At 47.1% G+C, this 17,194-nt stretch overlaps 1 protein-coding gene and 1 non-coding gene across 20 annotated transcripts in view; both read right to left on the bottom strand.

The window, feature by feature from the left end:
• The window catches only part of CHD4 (chromodomain helicase DNA binding protein 4), a 34,499-nt gene that overhangs the window by 3,973 nt on the left and 13,332 nt on the right, over positions 1 to 17,194 (bottom strand). For 10 of the 19 annotated variants that reach the window (XM_086402277.1, XM_086402273.1, XM_086402271.1 and 7 more), the window contains exons 11-37: positions 15,008 to 15,211; positions 14,700 to 14,905; positions 14,228 to 14,359; positions 14,052 to 14,148; positions 13,224 to 13,415; positions 12,539 to 12,739; positions 12,240 to 12,377; positions 11,674 to 11,795; positions 11,387 to 11,560; positions 10,912 to 11,053; positions 10,689 to 10,820; positions 10,482 to 10,599; positions 9,009 to 9,133; positions 8,433 to 8,670; positions 8,096 to 8,271; positions 4,739 to 4,919; positions 4,568 to 4,654; positions 4,388 to 4,476; positions 4,154 to 4,287; positions 3,683 to 3,827; positions 3,405 to 3,570; positions 3,049 to 3,146; positions 2,816 to 2,945; positions 2,491 to 2,562; positions 1,844 to 1,981; positions 1,498 to 1,606; positions 1,251 to 1,383 (exon numbers count right to left, since the gene is read on the bottom strand). In XM_086402277.1, coding sequence (XP_086258403.1) covers positions 1,251 to 1,383; positions 1,498 to 1,606; positions 1,844 to 1,981; positions 2,491 to 2,562; positions 2,816 to 2,945; positions 3,049 to 3,146; positions 3,405 to 3,570; positions 3,683 to 3,827; positions 4,154 to 4,287; positions 4,388 to 4,476; positions 4,568 to 4,654; positions 4,739 to 4,919; positions 8,096 to 8,271; positions 8,433 to 8,670; positions 9,009 to 9,133; positions 10,482 to 10,599; positions 10,689 to 10,820; positions 10,912 to 11,053; positions 11,387 to 11,560; positions 11,674 to 11,795; positions 12,240 to 12,377; positions 12,539 to 12,739; positions 13,224 to 13,415; positions 14,052 to 14,148; positions 14,228 to 14,359; positions 14,700 to 14,905; positions 15,008 to 15,211 — 3,879 coding nt within the window. Of the gene's footprint in view, positions 1 to 1,250; positions 1,384 to 1,497; positions 1,607 to 1,843; positions 1,982 to 2,490; positions 2,563 to 2,815; positions 2,946 to 3,048; positions 3,147 to 3,404; positions 3,571 to 3,682; positions 3,828 to 4,153; positions 4,288 to 4,387; positions 4,477 to 4,567; positions 4,920 to 8,095; positions 8,272 to 8,432; positions 8,671 to 9,008; positions 9,134 to 10,481; positions 10,600 to 10,688; positions 10,821 to 10,911; positions 11,054 to 11,386; positions 11,561 to 11,673; positions 11,796 to 12,239; positions 12,378 to 12,538; positions 12,740 to 13,223; positions 13,416 to 14,051; positions 14,149 to 14,227; positions 14,360 to 14,699; positions 14,906 to 15,007; positions 15,212 to 17,194 lie in introns of all 19 variants that reach the window. The other 9 variants (XM_086402274.1, XM_086402275.1, XM_086402284.1 and 6 more) reach the window with 2 other exon arrangements.
• Positions 3,228 to 3,365, bottom strand: LOC147372896 (small Cajal body-specific RNA 11). Its single transcript, XR_015164988.1, has one exon.

Genomic DNA, 17,194 nt, shown 5'->3' with positions numbered 1-17,194 from the left:
CAGGAGTATAGAGTAGTTCTGTAATCTCATGAAATGTTCTATTTCAGTTTCCCTTGGTTGTGTCAAAACCCTTCACAAACCCTCAATAGCTACCCATGAACTGTAAGGTTAAGCCAGGCCTCCAGCCTTACCTCTCTCTCCAGCCTACCTCCTACCACCACCATGAGTGTCTCCTACACCCGACCTGGACTATTTGCTGTTTCCAAACACCCTACCTAAAGCTCTACAGCCTGTATACCCAACCTAACCCTTTTGTTCATAAAGCCTCCTGTTTCTATCTATCCAACAAATCTCTATTCATTCCAAGGGGATTTCTTTGGTAGTCCAGTGGTTACAACTCTTGCTTCCCAAGGCAAGGGGTGCAGGTTATATTCCTGGTTATGGAACTAAGATCCCACAGGCTTCCTGGCCAAACAACCAAAACATAAAACAAGCAATATTGTAACAAATTCAGTAAGACTTTAAAAGTGGTCATTAAAAAAAATAAAAAATTGTAGGAAAAAAACTTCCATCTTCTCCGTGAAGCATTTGTGAGCGCTCCCCACCTTCCCCCTGGAGAACTTCTTTATGGATTTAGCAGTCTCCATCGCAACACTTAGACTGAAACACACTTGACCACACATTTGCTGCTACTTTAAACTGAAAGCTTGAGAACAGGCACCAGGCCTGTCCCTGTGCCACCTGCTACTTGGCACATGATGTTGGAAGGCTCACTGGTATGCATTCCTCCCTCCCCAATTATAATACTTAGCTTGAGATTCATGTGCCTTGTCTTCATTTTGATGTCTCCACAAGGTGCCCTCAGTACAATTTGCTGCATTCCTGACAAAGGTGTCCCTTCAGTCCTGGGCATATTAGCCCCAGCATTTCTAAAAATGGAGGTCTACGTCTCTGAATCTCCCCACCCCTCATCCGCACAGACTCAGGAACTGACAGCCCCGCCTCCTTACAGTCAATTCAATCACACTTGTGTCTTTCCTGAACACTCCAACCTGCAGAGGTCCCCTAGCACACCCATGGTGCTGGTCTCTGTCATTTGTCAGGCAGTCATCTTCAGCCATTAAGTAACTGCTTACTTTTCAAGTCTGTCTTGATCTCTAAGATACTTGGGAGCAAAGCCATTCACAGGATACACAGTTAAGTACCCAGGAAAACATACAGTATAGCTGAATGACCAGACTTCCTCTGCAGTCCCTTCTGCACTCTAAAGGCCATCCCATAAAGCCTGTATTCCTCCCATTCCTGCTCACCTTGAACCTTCGGGCTAGAAACTTATTCTTGATCTCTAAGAAATTGCCACGGTTCATTTCCCCCTTGAAAGGTTCATTGAGGATGGCATAGCGTGGATCATTCTGGATGTCCTGCCAACGGGCATAGCCATGGCTGTTGGAAAATTAATCGCTCAGGAAAAATGAAACAAGGGAAAGTAAGAACATCCAACTGTTAGACCGGCAGAAATCCCACCAGAACCTTGGATTGGACTCAGGCAAAGGATACTTTATGATGCCAGCCAGTAGCCAGTAGTCATGGCGTCGGTGCCAGATCTCGTAAGTCTTCTTGGTGACAGTGGCTGCCCGCTCCTCATTCTGCCACAGGGAGTGCAGCTCTGAAGAGAGGTATGGGGAACGGGGAGAAACACAAAGGCAGACACCACTGAGGATTCAGCTACTTAACTCCTGACCCGGTACCAACTTACTGTGCCTTTGGCTTTGTAACAGGGACCCCAGAGGAGTGTGCTGTAGGCCTGGCATTCCCTCTAGGAGAGCCAAAGTCTCCGTACCTTGGTTTCTGACAAGAACCCTAATTTCACCTTGAATCTTTCCAGTGGGCCCCTTTTTCATACCCGTAAAACCACCATCTGCAATGTTGAACATGAAACGCTGTTTAATATTTTTCTTCTGCTTCTCATCATTCAGGTCCTTGGGGGTCTCTCCATTCTGAAGCATCACCTCTTTTTTCTCCTCTTCTTCTTTCTTCTCTTCTACAGAACAGACAGAAGAGAAATGTCAGCTCTAGACAGAAGACAGCACCATGGCCCTTACCGGTACATACAGCACCGTGTGCTACGAGACCACCCATCTACTTCCACCCTTTCTCCACGTGTTTTATATATATATATATATATATATATATATATATATATATATATATATATGTATATATTTGGCTGCACTGTGTCGTAGTTGCAGCATGTGAGCTCTAGTTCTCTGACCAGGGATTGAACCTGGGCCCCCTGCGTTGGGAGAGCAGTCTTAACCACTGGACCATCAGGGAAGTCCCCACATGTAACTGTTTCTTAAACCCACAAAAAGGTGCCACCAGCCCACTGACCATCACAGGTGGGGAGAGGGGGAGTCTTTTAGCTTGGGATAAAATGATTCTATCAGTATGGATGGGGAGCCTGTGGGCGGAGAGGTGTCTGGGAGACAAAGTTCTTCCTTTCAGCAATAGAGTCCTTTTACAGTACAGTTGGCTTCTCCAAACACCCACCTTTGTCCTCCACCACGATGGGAGTCAGATCAACTGCTGCCTTCTCCTCCACCTTCTCCACATCAGCATTACCTGGGGGGAATAGATGGCACTGAGAACATACCTAAACAAGAGTGCTCCCCACCTCTGTTAGATCTGAAATAGTCCTAAACCTAAACCTTAATGATTAAAGTCATAAAAGATGTCCTGAGGGACAAAAAGCCCACAGTTAAACTCAGGGGTGAAAGAGTCTTCCGTGTGTCAGTTCCTCTGGACTGCCTCCAGCTGGGCTGCAAGTCGAAGTCCTTTGGTTCGCAGGGTCTGCAGGGCACGCAGATTGACATACCTTTCGGATCTGTCTCCATCGCTTCCTCTGTTCTCTCCTTGACCTCTGCCTTTTCCACTTTCTCCTCTCCCTCAGGAGGCTCCACTGGGACCTTCTCCTCCTCTGAGGCAGGAGCAGGGGGCTGTGTACACTTCAAAAGAGAGAAGACAGAGGTTGAAGCAGACGGGCCAGCCTCCCACAGGGAGAATGGGCCAATCCCACGGCCTCCAGTGTGGCGTCTGTCACCCTCTCACCTCAACGGCGGCCTCAGGGGGTACAGACTTCACCTCCTTCTCTGCCTCTGCACTCTCTTCTTCTTTGAGGTTATTTTCCTCTACTTTTATCCCATCCTCTGCAGACCAACAATAGACATTAATTAAGAAGGTCCCAGATCAAAGAGAAGGTCATGCCTTCTCAGTCTGTCTCATCTTAAACTGTCCTCTCGTGCCTTTAAGAGCCAGCCCTATTCTCAGGACGGCCCTCCTAAACTGAGAGGGAGCTTGCTGTGCGTCCTGCCGGAGTCCCCTGAGAACTCAGCACAGGGGAACAGAAAAACCACAGGCCAGGACAAAAAGAAGAGGACAGAGGACTAACACCCAGGAGCACTCACCGGCAGGCGGGGCAGGAGCTGGAGTATTGGGTTGTGTGTCCCCAGGAGTGGAGGGGGTAGGAGTCTTTGGGGACGGTGACCCTGGCTGGGACATTTTCTTATTTTCCTCTACTTCTGCGAGTTCAGGCATGCTCCAGCGCCCGTTAACATGTTCAAACTCCTGAACCTGCAGCAATGGGACAAGAGGTTGAAGACCCGAGTCCAACTAGGCTCCTTCCCTGCTGGCTCTCCAGCTCCCACTATAAGCCCTGGATCACCGAGGGAGGCTCAGGGCTCACCTTCTTGCGAATCAAGGACATAACCCCAATCCGAGTAAGGACATGCTGGCGAGAGAGGCCTTCTCGGGGGACGCCATCAGCAAAGGTCTCGGCCCCATCTGCTCCCGGCTCACATAAATGCCGCATAAAAAGTGAGACATAAGCCCTGTGGTAAAGAAACAGAAACAGGTTAAAGAGCAGCCAGCTCCCAGACCAGACTCCTTCCCACCCGCAGGGCAGTCAGGCCTCATGCTGGAAATGACTGTGGCTCCATGTGAGGTAAAGCCCGCCATGGTGCTGAGAGCTGGTCTCCAGACCCCACGCTGTGCCCCAGGTCCTCTGCTGGGGAAGCAGGGAACAGAGAGCCCTTCTCCTAGCAGCTGCACTTCCAGCTTCAGCAGAAGTGCCTCCTGGCACAGCAGGCTCCAGTGTGCAGAAAGACCCGGACTCAGAGGCCTTGCTTTACAGTGCTCAACCAAGCACTCGACTTACTTGAACTCCTTCTCAGATTTGCCTCGCAGATCCCGCACGAGCCACTGGGTGGTAAAAGCATCCTGAGGGGGCATCCCATAGCGCATAATTGCATTAAGAAAGGCTTTTCGCTGACGAGCATTAAAACCAAGAACCTGGGGGCAGAAGGAGCCAGGTGAGAGGGAGGCAACCCAACTCCCCCAAGACCCGACAGCCACTCGCACCCACCCTGCCCTAGGACCGAGTGGTACTCACTTCAATATTCCCACCAACACGGGCCAACAGAGGAGGCAATGGCTTATCTTTATCATTCCGCAGGCCCTTGCGACTGGGCCTGCGGGGAGCTACAAGAAGAAAAAGGACGTGTGAGCGACGCTGATCAGGATGTTAGACAAAGCAACAGGTAAAAATCCAACAGAAAGGCACGGGCCTCACCTTCTGAACGTTCGTCAAAGTCTTCATCACCTTCCTCTGAGGCCACCGAATAATCGGACTGGTTGTCGGACTGGTCGTCCTGCCAATCTGGAGGGAGAGAGGGCAGATGAGCGGGGCCCACTGCTCTAGTGGAACGGCCCATGGGTGGGGGGCGGGGCCGGCCACACACACCTCGGTCCTCCTGCGAGCCATCATTGTAGTTGACCTGTTTACGAATTCTTTTTCCTTTGCCCAGGTTTCGGGCCAGATCTTCTTGCTGCTGCTCATAATGGTGCCGCAGCAATTTCTCCCAGTAGTCGGGATCCACACTTTCTTCCTGTTTTATGATCTCCCGTTCCACCTCCTCTTCCTCCTGGGGCAGAGGGAGGGCCAGGACTCAGGGCTGCTGCACCCCCAGCTACCCCTGGTCCTCACAGTTCCCACTCTGTTAGCTGCTGTTCATGACTTGACTCTGAAATACATGGTGTACCTGCTTGAACCTAAGAACTTGAAAGAAATTTAATTGACAGGACAAGCTGTTATCACAAGATAGAAGGATGAAGAGACAATATGCATTCTTTTAACCCCTTTTACTGACACACAAACAGTTGGGAGATGGTAAAATGTAGGAAAGAGATTACAGCCTTAGCAAGGCAGAATGGAGAAGCTTCTGAAATACTGCAGAAGATTCTCCCAAGCAATAAAGTAGAAGGGCCATAAGCCCTTTCTGTTCTTCATAAACTTCATAAAAGTTTATCAACTGTGAAAAAAAAATTACATATCCTCTTATATCCCCATAATGTTTATGCTCCTCTGAAAGTCTTCACTTTTTTTTTTCCGATAGTTTAGGACCACCAGTTCCAAATCCTTTACATTAGAATTAAGCTGTTAACAGCATTGATATAAGAAACAACCTACATCTCCACCATTAGGGAACCTGAATAAATTATGGGGGGGTGAAATGGATGAAGAGAGTCAAAAGGTATAAATTTAAGTTATGATGATTTTATACACAGCATGGAAACTCTAGTTAATACCATACTGCACATCTGAAAGTTGCTATTATAGTAAAAGAACAGTTCTTAAAAGCTCTCATCACAAGAAAAAAAAGTTAATACTATATATATGGTAACAGAACTAAACTTACTGGGGTGACATCTTGCAATACATACAAACCATTATGATTTGATACGATATACCAAATCACATCATACACCTTTAATATAATAGTATTTTATATTGTATCTCATTTTTTTAAGTAAATAAATTATGGTACTTTCAAATGGTGACATATTACACAGGGGGGTGAGGCAGAAGTTCTTTCTGTACTGATTTGGATAAAATAAATCTTCTAAGATCAGGTAGACAAAAGTGAGGTACAGAACATCATGGAGAAGCCACTTTCCTTACATAGCAACAGGGATGCAACTAGAAATGATCATAGTCAGAAACAAATACCATATCACTTATACATGGAATCTGAAAGTATGACACAAACCTATCTATGGAACAGAATCATGGACCTAGAGAACAGACGGGTAGTTGCCAAGGGGAAGGGACTGCAGTGGGAGGTTGGGATTAGCAGATGTAAGCTTTCATATATAGAAGAGATAAACCACAAGGTCCTACTGTATAGCACAAGGAACTATATATAACATCCTATGATAACATAACAGATAAGAATATATATAAAGAAAATGTGTATATATACATATATATATTAAAAAGTATAACTGAATCACTTTGTTGCCCAGCAGAAATATACACAGCATTGTAAATCAACTATTCTTCCCATTTTTGTGTGGTGTGATTTAACACAACAGAAGTTTATTTCTTGTTCCTACAATGTCCATTACAGATCCGGGGGACTCTCCAGAACAGATACCTCTCTCCAGTGTGGGGGCCTCAGCGTTCCAGACTGCTCTGATCTCATACTCCTCTCTCTGGATGTGCTCACACGACAGAGGAGGAAGACAGCACTAGAGAGTCCTACACCAACAAATAAATGCTTCAGCCACGAACTGAGGATTCTGCAACAACCCACTGCTCAAAACTGTCTCAGGACCCTGTCTAACCACAAGGAGCAGAAAAGAATAACCACTCCCTTCTTTTTTTGGCTGTGCCATGTGGCTTACAGGATCCCAGTTCCCTGATCAAAGGCTGAACCTGGGCCCTCAGTAGTGAGAGCGTGGAGTCCTAACCACTGGATCACCAGGAAATTCCCTTCTTACTGTTCACTAGGATCCAAGCCCCATGTCTCCTTGTCTACTGCTATACCTCACTTAGAAGAGGACCTGGGGACTTCCCTGTGGAACAATACTTCAACTTTAGAAAAAACTACTTTCCTTAAAAGAAAAAGGGAAAAAGGTGTTTCTGTGTATATACACGTCTATATATATACATACACACATATGTGATTTACATGTATATAAAATAGTTTGTAAAATAAATATCACTTATCCCCAGCGAGGGTGCTAGGTAGCCAAAGGACTGGGGTGGGGAAGAGATACTTCTATAGCTTCTGAATTTTGAATCAGGAGACTTACAGCTGACCCCTGAACAACACAGGTTTGACCTACATGAGTCCACTCACACACAGATATTTCTCAACAGTAAATACTACAGTACCACACAGGGCACAACTGAATCTGTAGATGTAGGAGCTACACATATGGAGGGCTGTAATATTCAAAAAATAAAACTTTATGCAGCCACCTAGAGGGCCATCGTCAGGAAAGGTTAACAGTGGGAGGGAGAGTACCAGCCCTCTCTTGCAGCCACTCAGCACCTTCTGCCCTGGGTCCCTCCCAGGGTCCCTCCCAAATGTGGGCCACCCTGACAGGAGGGCAGTTTTGACTGAAGACTACTAGGCTGCAGACCAGTCAGACTTTTTAGCCATAAGCACACAACACTGAGGTTAAGATACATATCAGAAAAACAGCAAGAGGAATGATTCAGAGTTGGAAGGATGAGAATAGATGTCAAAGATCATCAGAAACTGATGTCAATTCAAAGAACCTTGACCTGGGTGGCTCAAAGGGGACCAGAAGGGAAAGAATTTTTTTTCTTTAATTCCATACTCTATTATTACATTGGGGGAAAAATATTAGAGTCCACACATTCGTAACTGAGTATTCTTTGTTTTCTGTTTTAAAAGACCCAGGAAACAGAAGGGAAAAAGGAAAAACAATTGTTTCCAAAAGTACAGGAAGACAGGCTAAGTACATATCACACCTCCTACCTTTTCTCTGGAGACAGTTGGGTTAGCAATCCAAAGTCTATTTATAGAGCTAATAAAATGCATAAGAGAAAATAAAGTAAGAGTCTAATAAAGCAGTTAATATAAATGCTTTGAGTGTGAAATGTGGCCAGTTACGTCCAAGAAGTGAATGTGATTTGCTCATACTTACAGAATTTCTTTTCAAAGAGGTGAAAAAATAATCACTGTACTAATTTGCCTACAGATGTTTTCCTCGTCTCAAATACCGTCGTGGTCTCAACTCCAACTTTTGGACGAATCACCAAGCACCGCATTGGACTCATACTCACCCCCATTTCTTCTTCTCGCACCACATACTGGGCCACTTTGAATGAGCTCAAATATTCATTCATGCCCTGTAGCTCCGTGTCTTCAGTCTCATCCTGGTTCCGGTCCAGCAGTCGTTCAATGGCTTTATCGTCATAGTGGATGACACTGCTATCTTCTCCCTCTTTGTTGTCTCCTCCTATAAAGAATCAGGGGTCCACACCCCCAGTTAGCATCAGCAGCTGCAGTGGAGAAAGCTAGCCCCACAGACCTGAGGTCTGAGTCCCAAGACCCTCAGGATCAAAGATGCCCTTTAGAGCAGCCACACCCCACACCAACACAAGTTCCTGACCAGCTCACCTCCATCTGTGGCCTCATCTTTGAACAGCTCCTCGGTGCCAAACTTGAGGATATCATCAAGCTCCTGTTTGGACATGGATCCAGTCTTGGAGCCCAGCCCAGGCCGAACAACGAGATGCGTCAGCATCATCTTTTTCTTGGCCACCTGCGTGATGCGCTCTTCCACAGACGCACGGGTCACAAACCGGTAAATCATCACCTTCTTATTTTGCCCAATACGGTGAGCTCTGCTAAAGGCCTGGAGTTGGATACAAAACGAAGACAAAAACTGAAGTAACCGTGTTTTTTTGCCCTGACTTTCACATAGTAAGCCAAACCCAGCATGAGGCTCGAGCTGCAGCTTGCCTCATGCAACTTCCTTTTGCACCCCTGCTCCCAGACACCATCCTCTACCGTGTTACCCAAAACAGGACCAGAGCGAACCCAAACTCTCCAGCTTACAATAAGGTAAAAGACATTTAAAAAGAATCTATTGTTTTCCCCTGAAACAACTAATTCCAGATGGTGGAGCCCTCACAGAGAACACTGTGCATTTCCAGTAAGTTACTATATGCCAAGGCTGCTGCCTCTGCTCACCTGGATGTCATTATGGGGGTTCCAATCAGAGTCGTAGATAATAACTGTGTCAGCAGTAGCCAGATTGATTCCAAGGCCCCCAGCTCGAGTGGAAAGCAGGAAGCAAAACTGCTGAGCACCTGGTGCTAAGAGAGGAACCACAATTCCAATGAACAAAAGTATAAGGAGCATCAGATATACAAAACCTCATTAGCAGATGCAAAACGCTACATATAGGATGGATAAACAACAGGTCCTACTGTGTACAGCACAAAGAACTGTGTTCAGTATCTTGTGATACACCACAGTGGAAAAGAATATGAAAAAGAAGATACATTTTTAAAAAAGACTTGTATATATGTATGACTCAATCACTCTGCTGTACAGCAGAAATTAACCCAACACTGTAAACCAACTATACTTGAATTAAAAAAATTAAAAAAAAAACAAAAAAAAAACACACCTCTTTAGGCAAACACCGAAGTATCAATAATGGTGTCGTAAGCAAAGAGCAACAACAGATACTGAGATGTGTGTGAAAGTTTAAGAAGAAATAGGATGTCACCATGGGCTCAAGTGTCCCCTAAAGGAATTTATCAATCACAATGAAGAAAACCTTACAGGGGAGAACTTAGGCAGACACCACCTGAACCAAGTAATCAAGGCCAACACCAGCAGTGGAACATTATCACTGTCACATAGTCCTTGGGAATGATGCACTGAAAAGGACACCGCATCACTCTTGCAGACTCCTGCCCGAAATGTCTAACATTGATCAAATCATGAGAAAACATCAACTAGACTGGTATTAGAAAAGCTAAACATTCTATAAAGAAGCTGACCAGTCACCATCAAAGATATCAACATCATGAGTAAAAAAGAATGAAGAAGTGGAAAAGACAACAACTATGAGTGATGTGGGATCTGTGAGTGGATCCTGACACATGGTCAGTGGTGACGTTCAAGTCTATGACCTGGTTAGTAGTATACTAGACACCAATGTTAATTTCCTGGATTTGAACATTGTACTGTGGTCATGTAAGTTATCAAGAAAAGCCCGGTGAAAGGTATACATGGACTCGCTATGTTATTTTTTTGAACTTTTGTGTTCAAAACTATCTCAAGTTATAAAGCTAAAAAAAAAAAAAAAGAGGAGGAGGTGGTAGCAGCTACTGAGACAAGCCTGCCACTAGCTTGCTATCTGGGCTTGGTAAATCTGGATAAATCTGGGTCCCTCCCAGGCCTCAGCAATGAAGATGATTAAATGAAGTGCCCTTCTTTTCAGCAGAGAGAACAAAGACTCCATAGGGAATTAACAATCTCCCAGAAATAATCTGATACATTCTTCCAGTCAAGAAATTCAAAAGTACTCTTCCATGTCGACAAAAGACCCTGAACCACTACCCAGAAAAACAGATGTGAGAGAACAAGTGATAGGTCGAGAGCTCTGAGTGAGTGAAGATGCCAGGATCAAAGCCATTCCTCCCCTCTTACCATTGAAGCGGTCAATGGCCTCCTGACGCATGTTCCCAGTGATTCCCCCATCAATACGTTCATATTTATAACCTTCGTGTTCCAGGAAGTCCTCTAGCAGGTCCAGCATCTTGGTCATCTGAAGAGGAGCAGAGTTAAATTACGGGATTAATTAGACGAAACTCCTCCCGTACGTCTCTGAGCTGTCCACTGCTACCCGGAAGTTACCTGGGAGAAGATGAGGACACGGTGCCCACCCTCCTTGAGGTTCTTGAGCATCTTCTGAAGCAGCAATAATTTCCCGGATGCTCTGATGAGGGCACTGCCGTCATACATGCCGTTAGGCATCTTAGGGGCTTCCTAGAGAGGAGCAAAAAAGAAAAAAAATAAAGAAAGAAACCCCACACGGAGCAGTCCCCACCCAGGGATGGACAAGGGGTGGCAGAGTTACCATGGCGGCCACGGGGAAGAGATATGGGTGGTTGCAGCACTTCTTAAGATCCATCACCACATTCAGCAGAGAGACCTGGTTGCCACCCCCTCGGGCATTGAGGGCTTCAAAATTCCGAGTGAGGATGTACTTGTAGTATTTCCTGTGTAGACGACAGGGTAAGAGATATCACCCTCGAGAGTCGTCACCTGGCTCACCATGTGGTTCCAGGGTCTGGGGCCTTCCTTCCAACACCTCTCACTTTGGGACTGAGGAAACCCAAGAAGCGCCATTGCCATCTTTTTAAACAAGGGAAGGAAGCGCTGAGTACTCTGGACCCAGCACCCCGGCCACAGGTTCCTTTGAGCCTCACTGGCTTGGTCACCACCCATCTCACATCAGAGTACGGGGAGGACTGGCAAACACCACACAGATGGGCCTGCGTGTCTAGCTGTGTCTGCCAAACGGAGCCAGCACCCCGTTTCTCCACACTCACTTCTGCATGGGGCTCAACTCCACACGCACGATCAGCTCTGTCTTGGACGGCATGTTCTTGAACACGTCAGCCTTGAGCCGCCGCAACATGTGAGGGCCCAGCATGTCATGCAGCTTTTTAATCTGGTCCTCCTTGGCAATGTCCGCAAACTCCTCCAGGAAGCCTTCCAAATTGCTTCAGAAGGAAAAGGAAAGAAGCTGTTGGAGAGGGGAAGGGAAGGGACATGACGCAGGAGGCAGAAGGAGCAGGAAGGATGAGGAGCTGACTGTGGACAAGCACACACTTACTGGAACCTCTCAGGGGTGAGGAAGTTGAGCAGGTGGAACAACTCTTCTAGATTGTTCTGCAGTGGAGTCCCTGTCAGCAACAGCTTGTGCTGGAGTGAGTAGCCATTTAGAACCCGGAAAAACTGGTGAAGCAGATGGAGAGAAGTGGAGTGCAATGAAAACAGGACTCCAGTACTTCTTTGTAAAGTCCCGTTTTACCGCCCAGCAGTTAAGCCCCTGCCCCTACCTCTATCTCTCTTAAAAAAATTTTTTTTTTATTATTCTTTATCTTCTTTCCACAGTGACTTTTTCTTTCAGCCACACTTTGCAATCTTAGCTCCCCAACTAGCTAATGAACCCGTGCCCCACACCCCCACCCCGGAGTAGAAGTGCAGAGTCCTAACCACTGGACCACCAGCAATGTCCTCCATCTCTCTTCTAAGGCCTGGCCTCCAAGCCTTATCTATCATGAGTGAGTAAGGAAGGCAGAGATCCTTTTTCCGTCTCCCGTGCTCCTAGGTCTCCTCTTCCTGAGTAGATGGTACCAGAACCCTAAAACTGGAGGCCACAGCTCCCCGGCCCCTCACCTTAGACTGATTGTTCTTGAGCCGATGGGCTTCATCCACAATGAGGCAGGCCCAGTCAATAGAGCCCAAGATGGCCATGTCAATGGTGATCAACTCATAGGATGTCAGCAGCACATGAAACTTCACAGATGCCTCTTTCTGCACAAGAAGGTGACTTGGTCACTCGTATCCAGGCCGAGTCAAGGGACTGGCCGGGGAGGGTGGGAGTGGGGGAATTCCCTCCTCTCACCTCACCCCAGGGACCAGACTCAAGGACGCCATAGCAACAACTCTACCCTACCCCTGCCTCTCTCAGGTACCTTCATGCGGGAAGCCTTCTTGCCACCACGAATGGCATTGTCTTCAAAGGAGAACTCATTCTCTCGGATGATAGCACGGCTGTCTTTGTCACCCACGTAGGTCACCACGTACATATCTGGAGCCCACATTTCAAACTCCCGCTCCCAATTGATGATGGTAGAAAGAGGGGCGCTCACTAGGAAGGGGCCTTTGGAATGACCCTGTGAGGAAGAAGAGCAGAGGGAGAGTGAGGACTCAGGACCCCACACAAAACCCCAGTGTCCACTGTCTGGTACCCGGCCCCTCCAGCAGGCAGAGGACTGGCCTGTGCACTGCTGCTGCCCCTCCTCCCTCCCCAGGATACAAACACACCCAGCCGCCTCCTTCCCACAGGTCCAGGCCTGCCTCCAGGGAGCTCACACACTGGTCTCTCCACACTGGCTTCACCCACTGTTCTGCTCATCTCAGCGCCCAGCCGACCCCCAGGACTGAGGCTCCGGGCACCCACCACTAACCTCCCCAAGGCTCCACTCCCTCCCATCTGTCTCTGGGTACTTAGGTCTCTCTTACTGTCAACTCAACACTGTTCTCCAGGTCAGAGACTAGTTTTTTTTTTTCCTTTCTCTGTCTCTTGGGAGTGCAAGAGAAGACCCTGAACACAGAACATTCCCCCAGACACAAAGCCAGTAGCCCCAGCTTTCGTACCTCCTTGTAGAGGGAGTACAGGAAGACTGCAGTCTGCACCGTCTTCCCAAGGCCCATCTCGTCGGCCAAGATGGTGTCGGTGCCCTGAGCCCAGGAGAAGCGTAGCCAGTTCAGGCCTTCCATCTGATAGGGGTGCAGGGTCCCACCCGTAGCATCCAGGTACTCTGGCTGGCGCTCATACTTCACTGTTGGCTGAAGGAGGAAAAGAGGAAGTCATGAGCTGGTGAGGAATTCCTTTCCTTCCCTAAGACAGTAGCTGCTCCTCCTCACACATGCTCACTAGAGCCTACTCAAGGACGCCACAAAAGACTGGCAGGGGAAAAGGTGCTTAACGGTTATTTTAAGTTTGTGTTTTACTTAGGGTCCTGCAAGAAGCAAGGCAAGATGGAGGTCTTGGTCCCACAGACATTAGAAGACTGACACGTCACAGTCTCCCTGGCAGCACAATAATTCTACCAGTCAAGATCTACCAGGTGAAAAGTTCTACGTTCTCCATAAATTTACTTTTAACCTTAACCTTACTCATATTTTACACAAAACCCCAAGGAACTGAGCCATGAATTAAGGCTCAAAAGACGCAAGTTCCAAAACAAGTTTCATAAAAGCTTGGTGTGTGACTCCTCCACGTTATGCCTATGTTTTTGCTTTTCTGACGAGGGAAAAGAAAATAAAAGTATTCCCAGTACTTTTCCTGGTTTCCAGAGACGTGGAGACACCAGGAAGCCATCTGTGTGAAGCATTTTAGCCACACTGACTTGAATGTCTTAGACCACCGTCAGAGGAGCACAGAAGACACATCGTCCTGCCCGCCCTTTTCTGCCAACTCACATCAACCGTTGGGGTTTCAGGGGGCCTCTCCAACTTCCTCAGCTTCACCTTCTTGAGCTTCTTGCCTGGTCGTCCCTCCTCACCCCTCATCAACTCCCTAAAGAGGACAGAGATGTCACAGCGCTGCCAGGGGTCCTTCTCAATAAGCAGCAGCTCTGATCACTGAGGTCGCTCACCTGTGATTCCAGTAGCTCTGCTTGAACAGGTCATAGTCCTGAATCTCCACATCCTCACTCTCCCAGGATGCCTGGTCATAGGGTAGGTCCCGCCACTTGATCAAGTAGTGGACGTGGCCCTTCTTGTCCACGCTGTAAGGTCAAGAGGAGAAAGCTCTGAGCCAGAAGGCCCCCTGCTCAGCTCCCCAGTCAGTCTTGCTCTCAGAAACCGCCAACAATAGATGTTCCAAACCAGGCCTCTGAGGAGGCCAGATGCCACATGGATTCGGAACCAATACATCTGGTCCACCAGTCTTTGCACCAAAAATGATCTCTAATCTACAGTCTATGGCTCAAAGGCCAGGATTCAGTCAGTTAATAAATAACACACTGAGTGTCTTGTCCGACTGTAAGTTACTGGTGAGGTCCATTTTCTGAATCCCCTGAGGATACGCAGCCCACCTCCAGGATGCCCGGCCGGCTCCATCGGTACCTGTGGTTGAGAATTCGGTGGATCATCATCCACTCGGGCTTTATCCCATAGCGATAGAAGCGCTCCTCCATCTCAGCGAATTTAGGGTCCTTGTTCTTCCGCTTCCGACTCTTCTCCTCGTCACCACCGAAGTCCCCAGAGGGTGGTTCATCCATGTCATTCTTGCGCTGATAGTTTCGGAACATCACTTGACAGTGTAGCTCCAACTGCAAGCAGGACGAGAAAGACATCAGCAAGAGTGATAGCCACCCTTCTCTCCACAGGCTGTACTCTCACTGCCGCCCCCATCCAGTCTCTCCCAGGCTCACCTGCAGCTCAGACACCCAGGAGCAGTGCCAGTATGACATCCCTTGCCACTTGACGAAGAACTGCCGCTCCGGCCGCCCCTCCAAGGGCTTGGGGGACGGAGTGTTGGGATCAGCATCTGGGGGCCGAGGCACTGGCGTGGGAGATGGTGGCTGACCCCACTTCCAGATTAGGATCTTCTGAACTTTGCCCTTGAGAGCTGGACACTAAGAGAGAAAAAGAGATGAGTCAATACCAAAGCACTACCATAGGGAGGAGATGTATACCTGAGAGCAGCTTCAACCTCATAGTTAGTAAAATCTCATTTCAATTACAGTCTTATCCCAAAACCCTTTGAGAGAGAGAATAGAATCTCCTGTTTCTGGACTTAGTCCAGGACTGGTGTGACATCACTCCTATCTGCCTAACAGAGCTAGCAGCTAGAGCAAGTAGGCACAGAGAAGTCACAGGCCTGGAGCCCAGGTTTCCTCGCTTAATCTATTAGATTGGTGCAAACATAATTGCAGTTTTGGACTGTGAAATTTAACATTTAATCATTATAACTAGGCTCAAACACAGTTTTATCAATCAAAACAGGGACTAATACAATAAACACATTTTTGCCAATGAGAAATACGTTTATTCCTGTGGTGTTAAAATCCAGGCTTCGTGATTCAATGAATTCTTGGAAAGGATTTTCCACATCATGCTGGTTGTGGAAGCATTTTCCCTGCAAAAAGTTTTTAAGCTGCTTGAAGTAGCAGTAGTTGGGAGAAACAGAGGTAGAGGTCAGGTGAATACGGCAGATGAGGCAAAATTTTGTAGCCCAATTTGTTCAACTTTTTGATTGAACATTGTGTGAACACCGCATGATGTTCAACATTGATTGAACATCAACTTTTTGATTGAAGCGTTGATTGTGTCATGTATGGTTGGGTGCTTTCATGGAGAAGAATCAAACCCTTTCATTGCTGTAGGTCTGGTAGCTCACACAATAAAGAATCTGCCTGCAATGCAGCAGACTGGGTTTCGATCTGTGCATCGGGAACATCCCCAGAAGGAAATGGCTACCCACTCCAGTATTCTTGCCTGGGAAATCCCACAGACAGATGAGCCTGGTGGGCTATAGTTCATGGGGTTGCAGAGTCGGACACTACTGAGCAGCTAACACACTTTCACTGACCAATGCTGGCTGCAGGCGCTGTGGCTTTCAGTGCATCTCATCGCTTTGCAGAGCATACTTCCAAAATGTAATGGTTTCACTGGGATACAGAAAGCCGTAGTGGATCAGACCGGCAGCAGACCACCAAACAGTGACCATGACCTTTTTTTGGTGCAAATTTGGCTTAGGAGATGCTTTGGAGCATTTTCTCAGTCCAACCACTGAGCTGGTTGTTACCAGTTATTGTATAAAATACACTTTTCATTGCGTATCAGTCTGATTGAGAAATGGTTCGTCATTGTTGCATAGAATAAGAGAAGATGACACTTCAAAACCTTTCCAATTTGCTTCAAATGCTGAAAAACCGTAGAATGGTTGATGTTGAGTTCTTCAGCAACTTCTTATGTGGTTTTAAGAGGATGAGCTTCAGTGATTACTCTCAGTTGGTCACTGTCAACGTCCCATGACCGGCCACTACACTCATCTTCAAAGTTCTCATCTCCTTTGCAAGACTTCTTAAACCACCACTGAACTGTACATTCGTTAGCAGTTCCTGGGCCAAATGTGCTGTTGATGTTGTGAGTTTTCTCCACTGCTTTATGACTCATTTTGAACTCAAATAAGAAAACTGATTGAATTTTCTTTTTGTCTAGCATCATTTCCATAGCTTAAAATCACATAAAATAACTGTTAGAAAAGACATAAACCAAGAAATATCCATTAAAATGATGTATAACACAACCACATTTAAGAATGTATTCCAATTATCAAATGGCAAAGTTCAACAGTGCTAAAACCTCATTTATATCCCACTTGGGAGAACAGGCAAAGCATCAGCTCTGTTGGAAGTCAGTCCTATAGCTTCCCAGGAGAAAGGCATCCCAGGACCACAAAGGAAGGAAAACCCCGGTTTCGGGGCTCAAAGGCCTCCAGCCCTCCAGTGGCCTCTCCTGCACCTCAGCCTGGAGATGCCCACATGGAAGAGGGGTGAACCCTTGGGCTGGTCCACGCCTCCCTCGTCTGAGCCCAGTTGGGGCCAGGCACTCAC

Source organism: Bos grunniens, chromosome 5 (assembly GCF_055505025.1).
Source record: "Bos grunniens cultivar Pamir isolate PY7600 chromosome 5, Bosgru_T2T1.0, whole genome shotgun sequence".
Taxonomy (NCBI): Eukaryota; Metazoa; Chordata; class Mammalia; order Artiodactyla; family Bovidae; genus Bos; species Bos grunniens.
The sequence above is the reverse complement of the archived record's forward strand: the minus strand, read 5'-3'. Positions and strand labels throughout refer to the sequence as shown.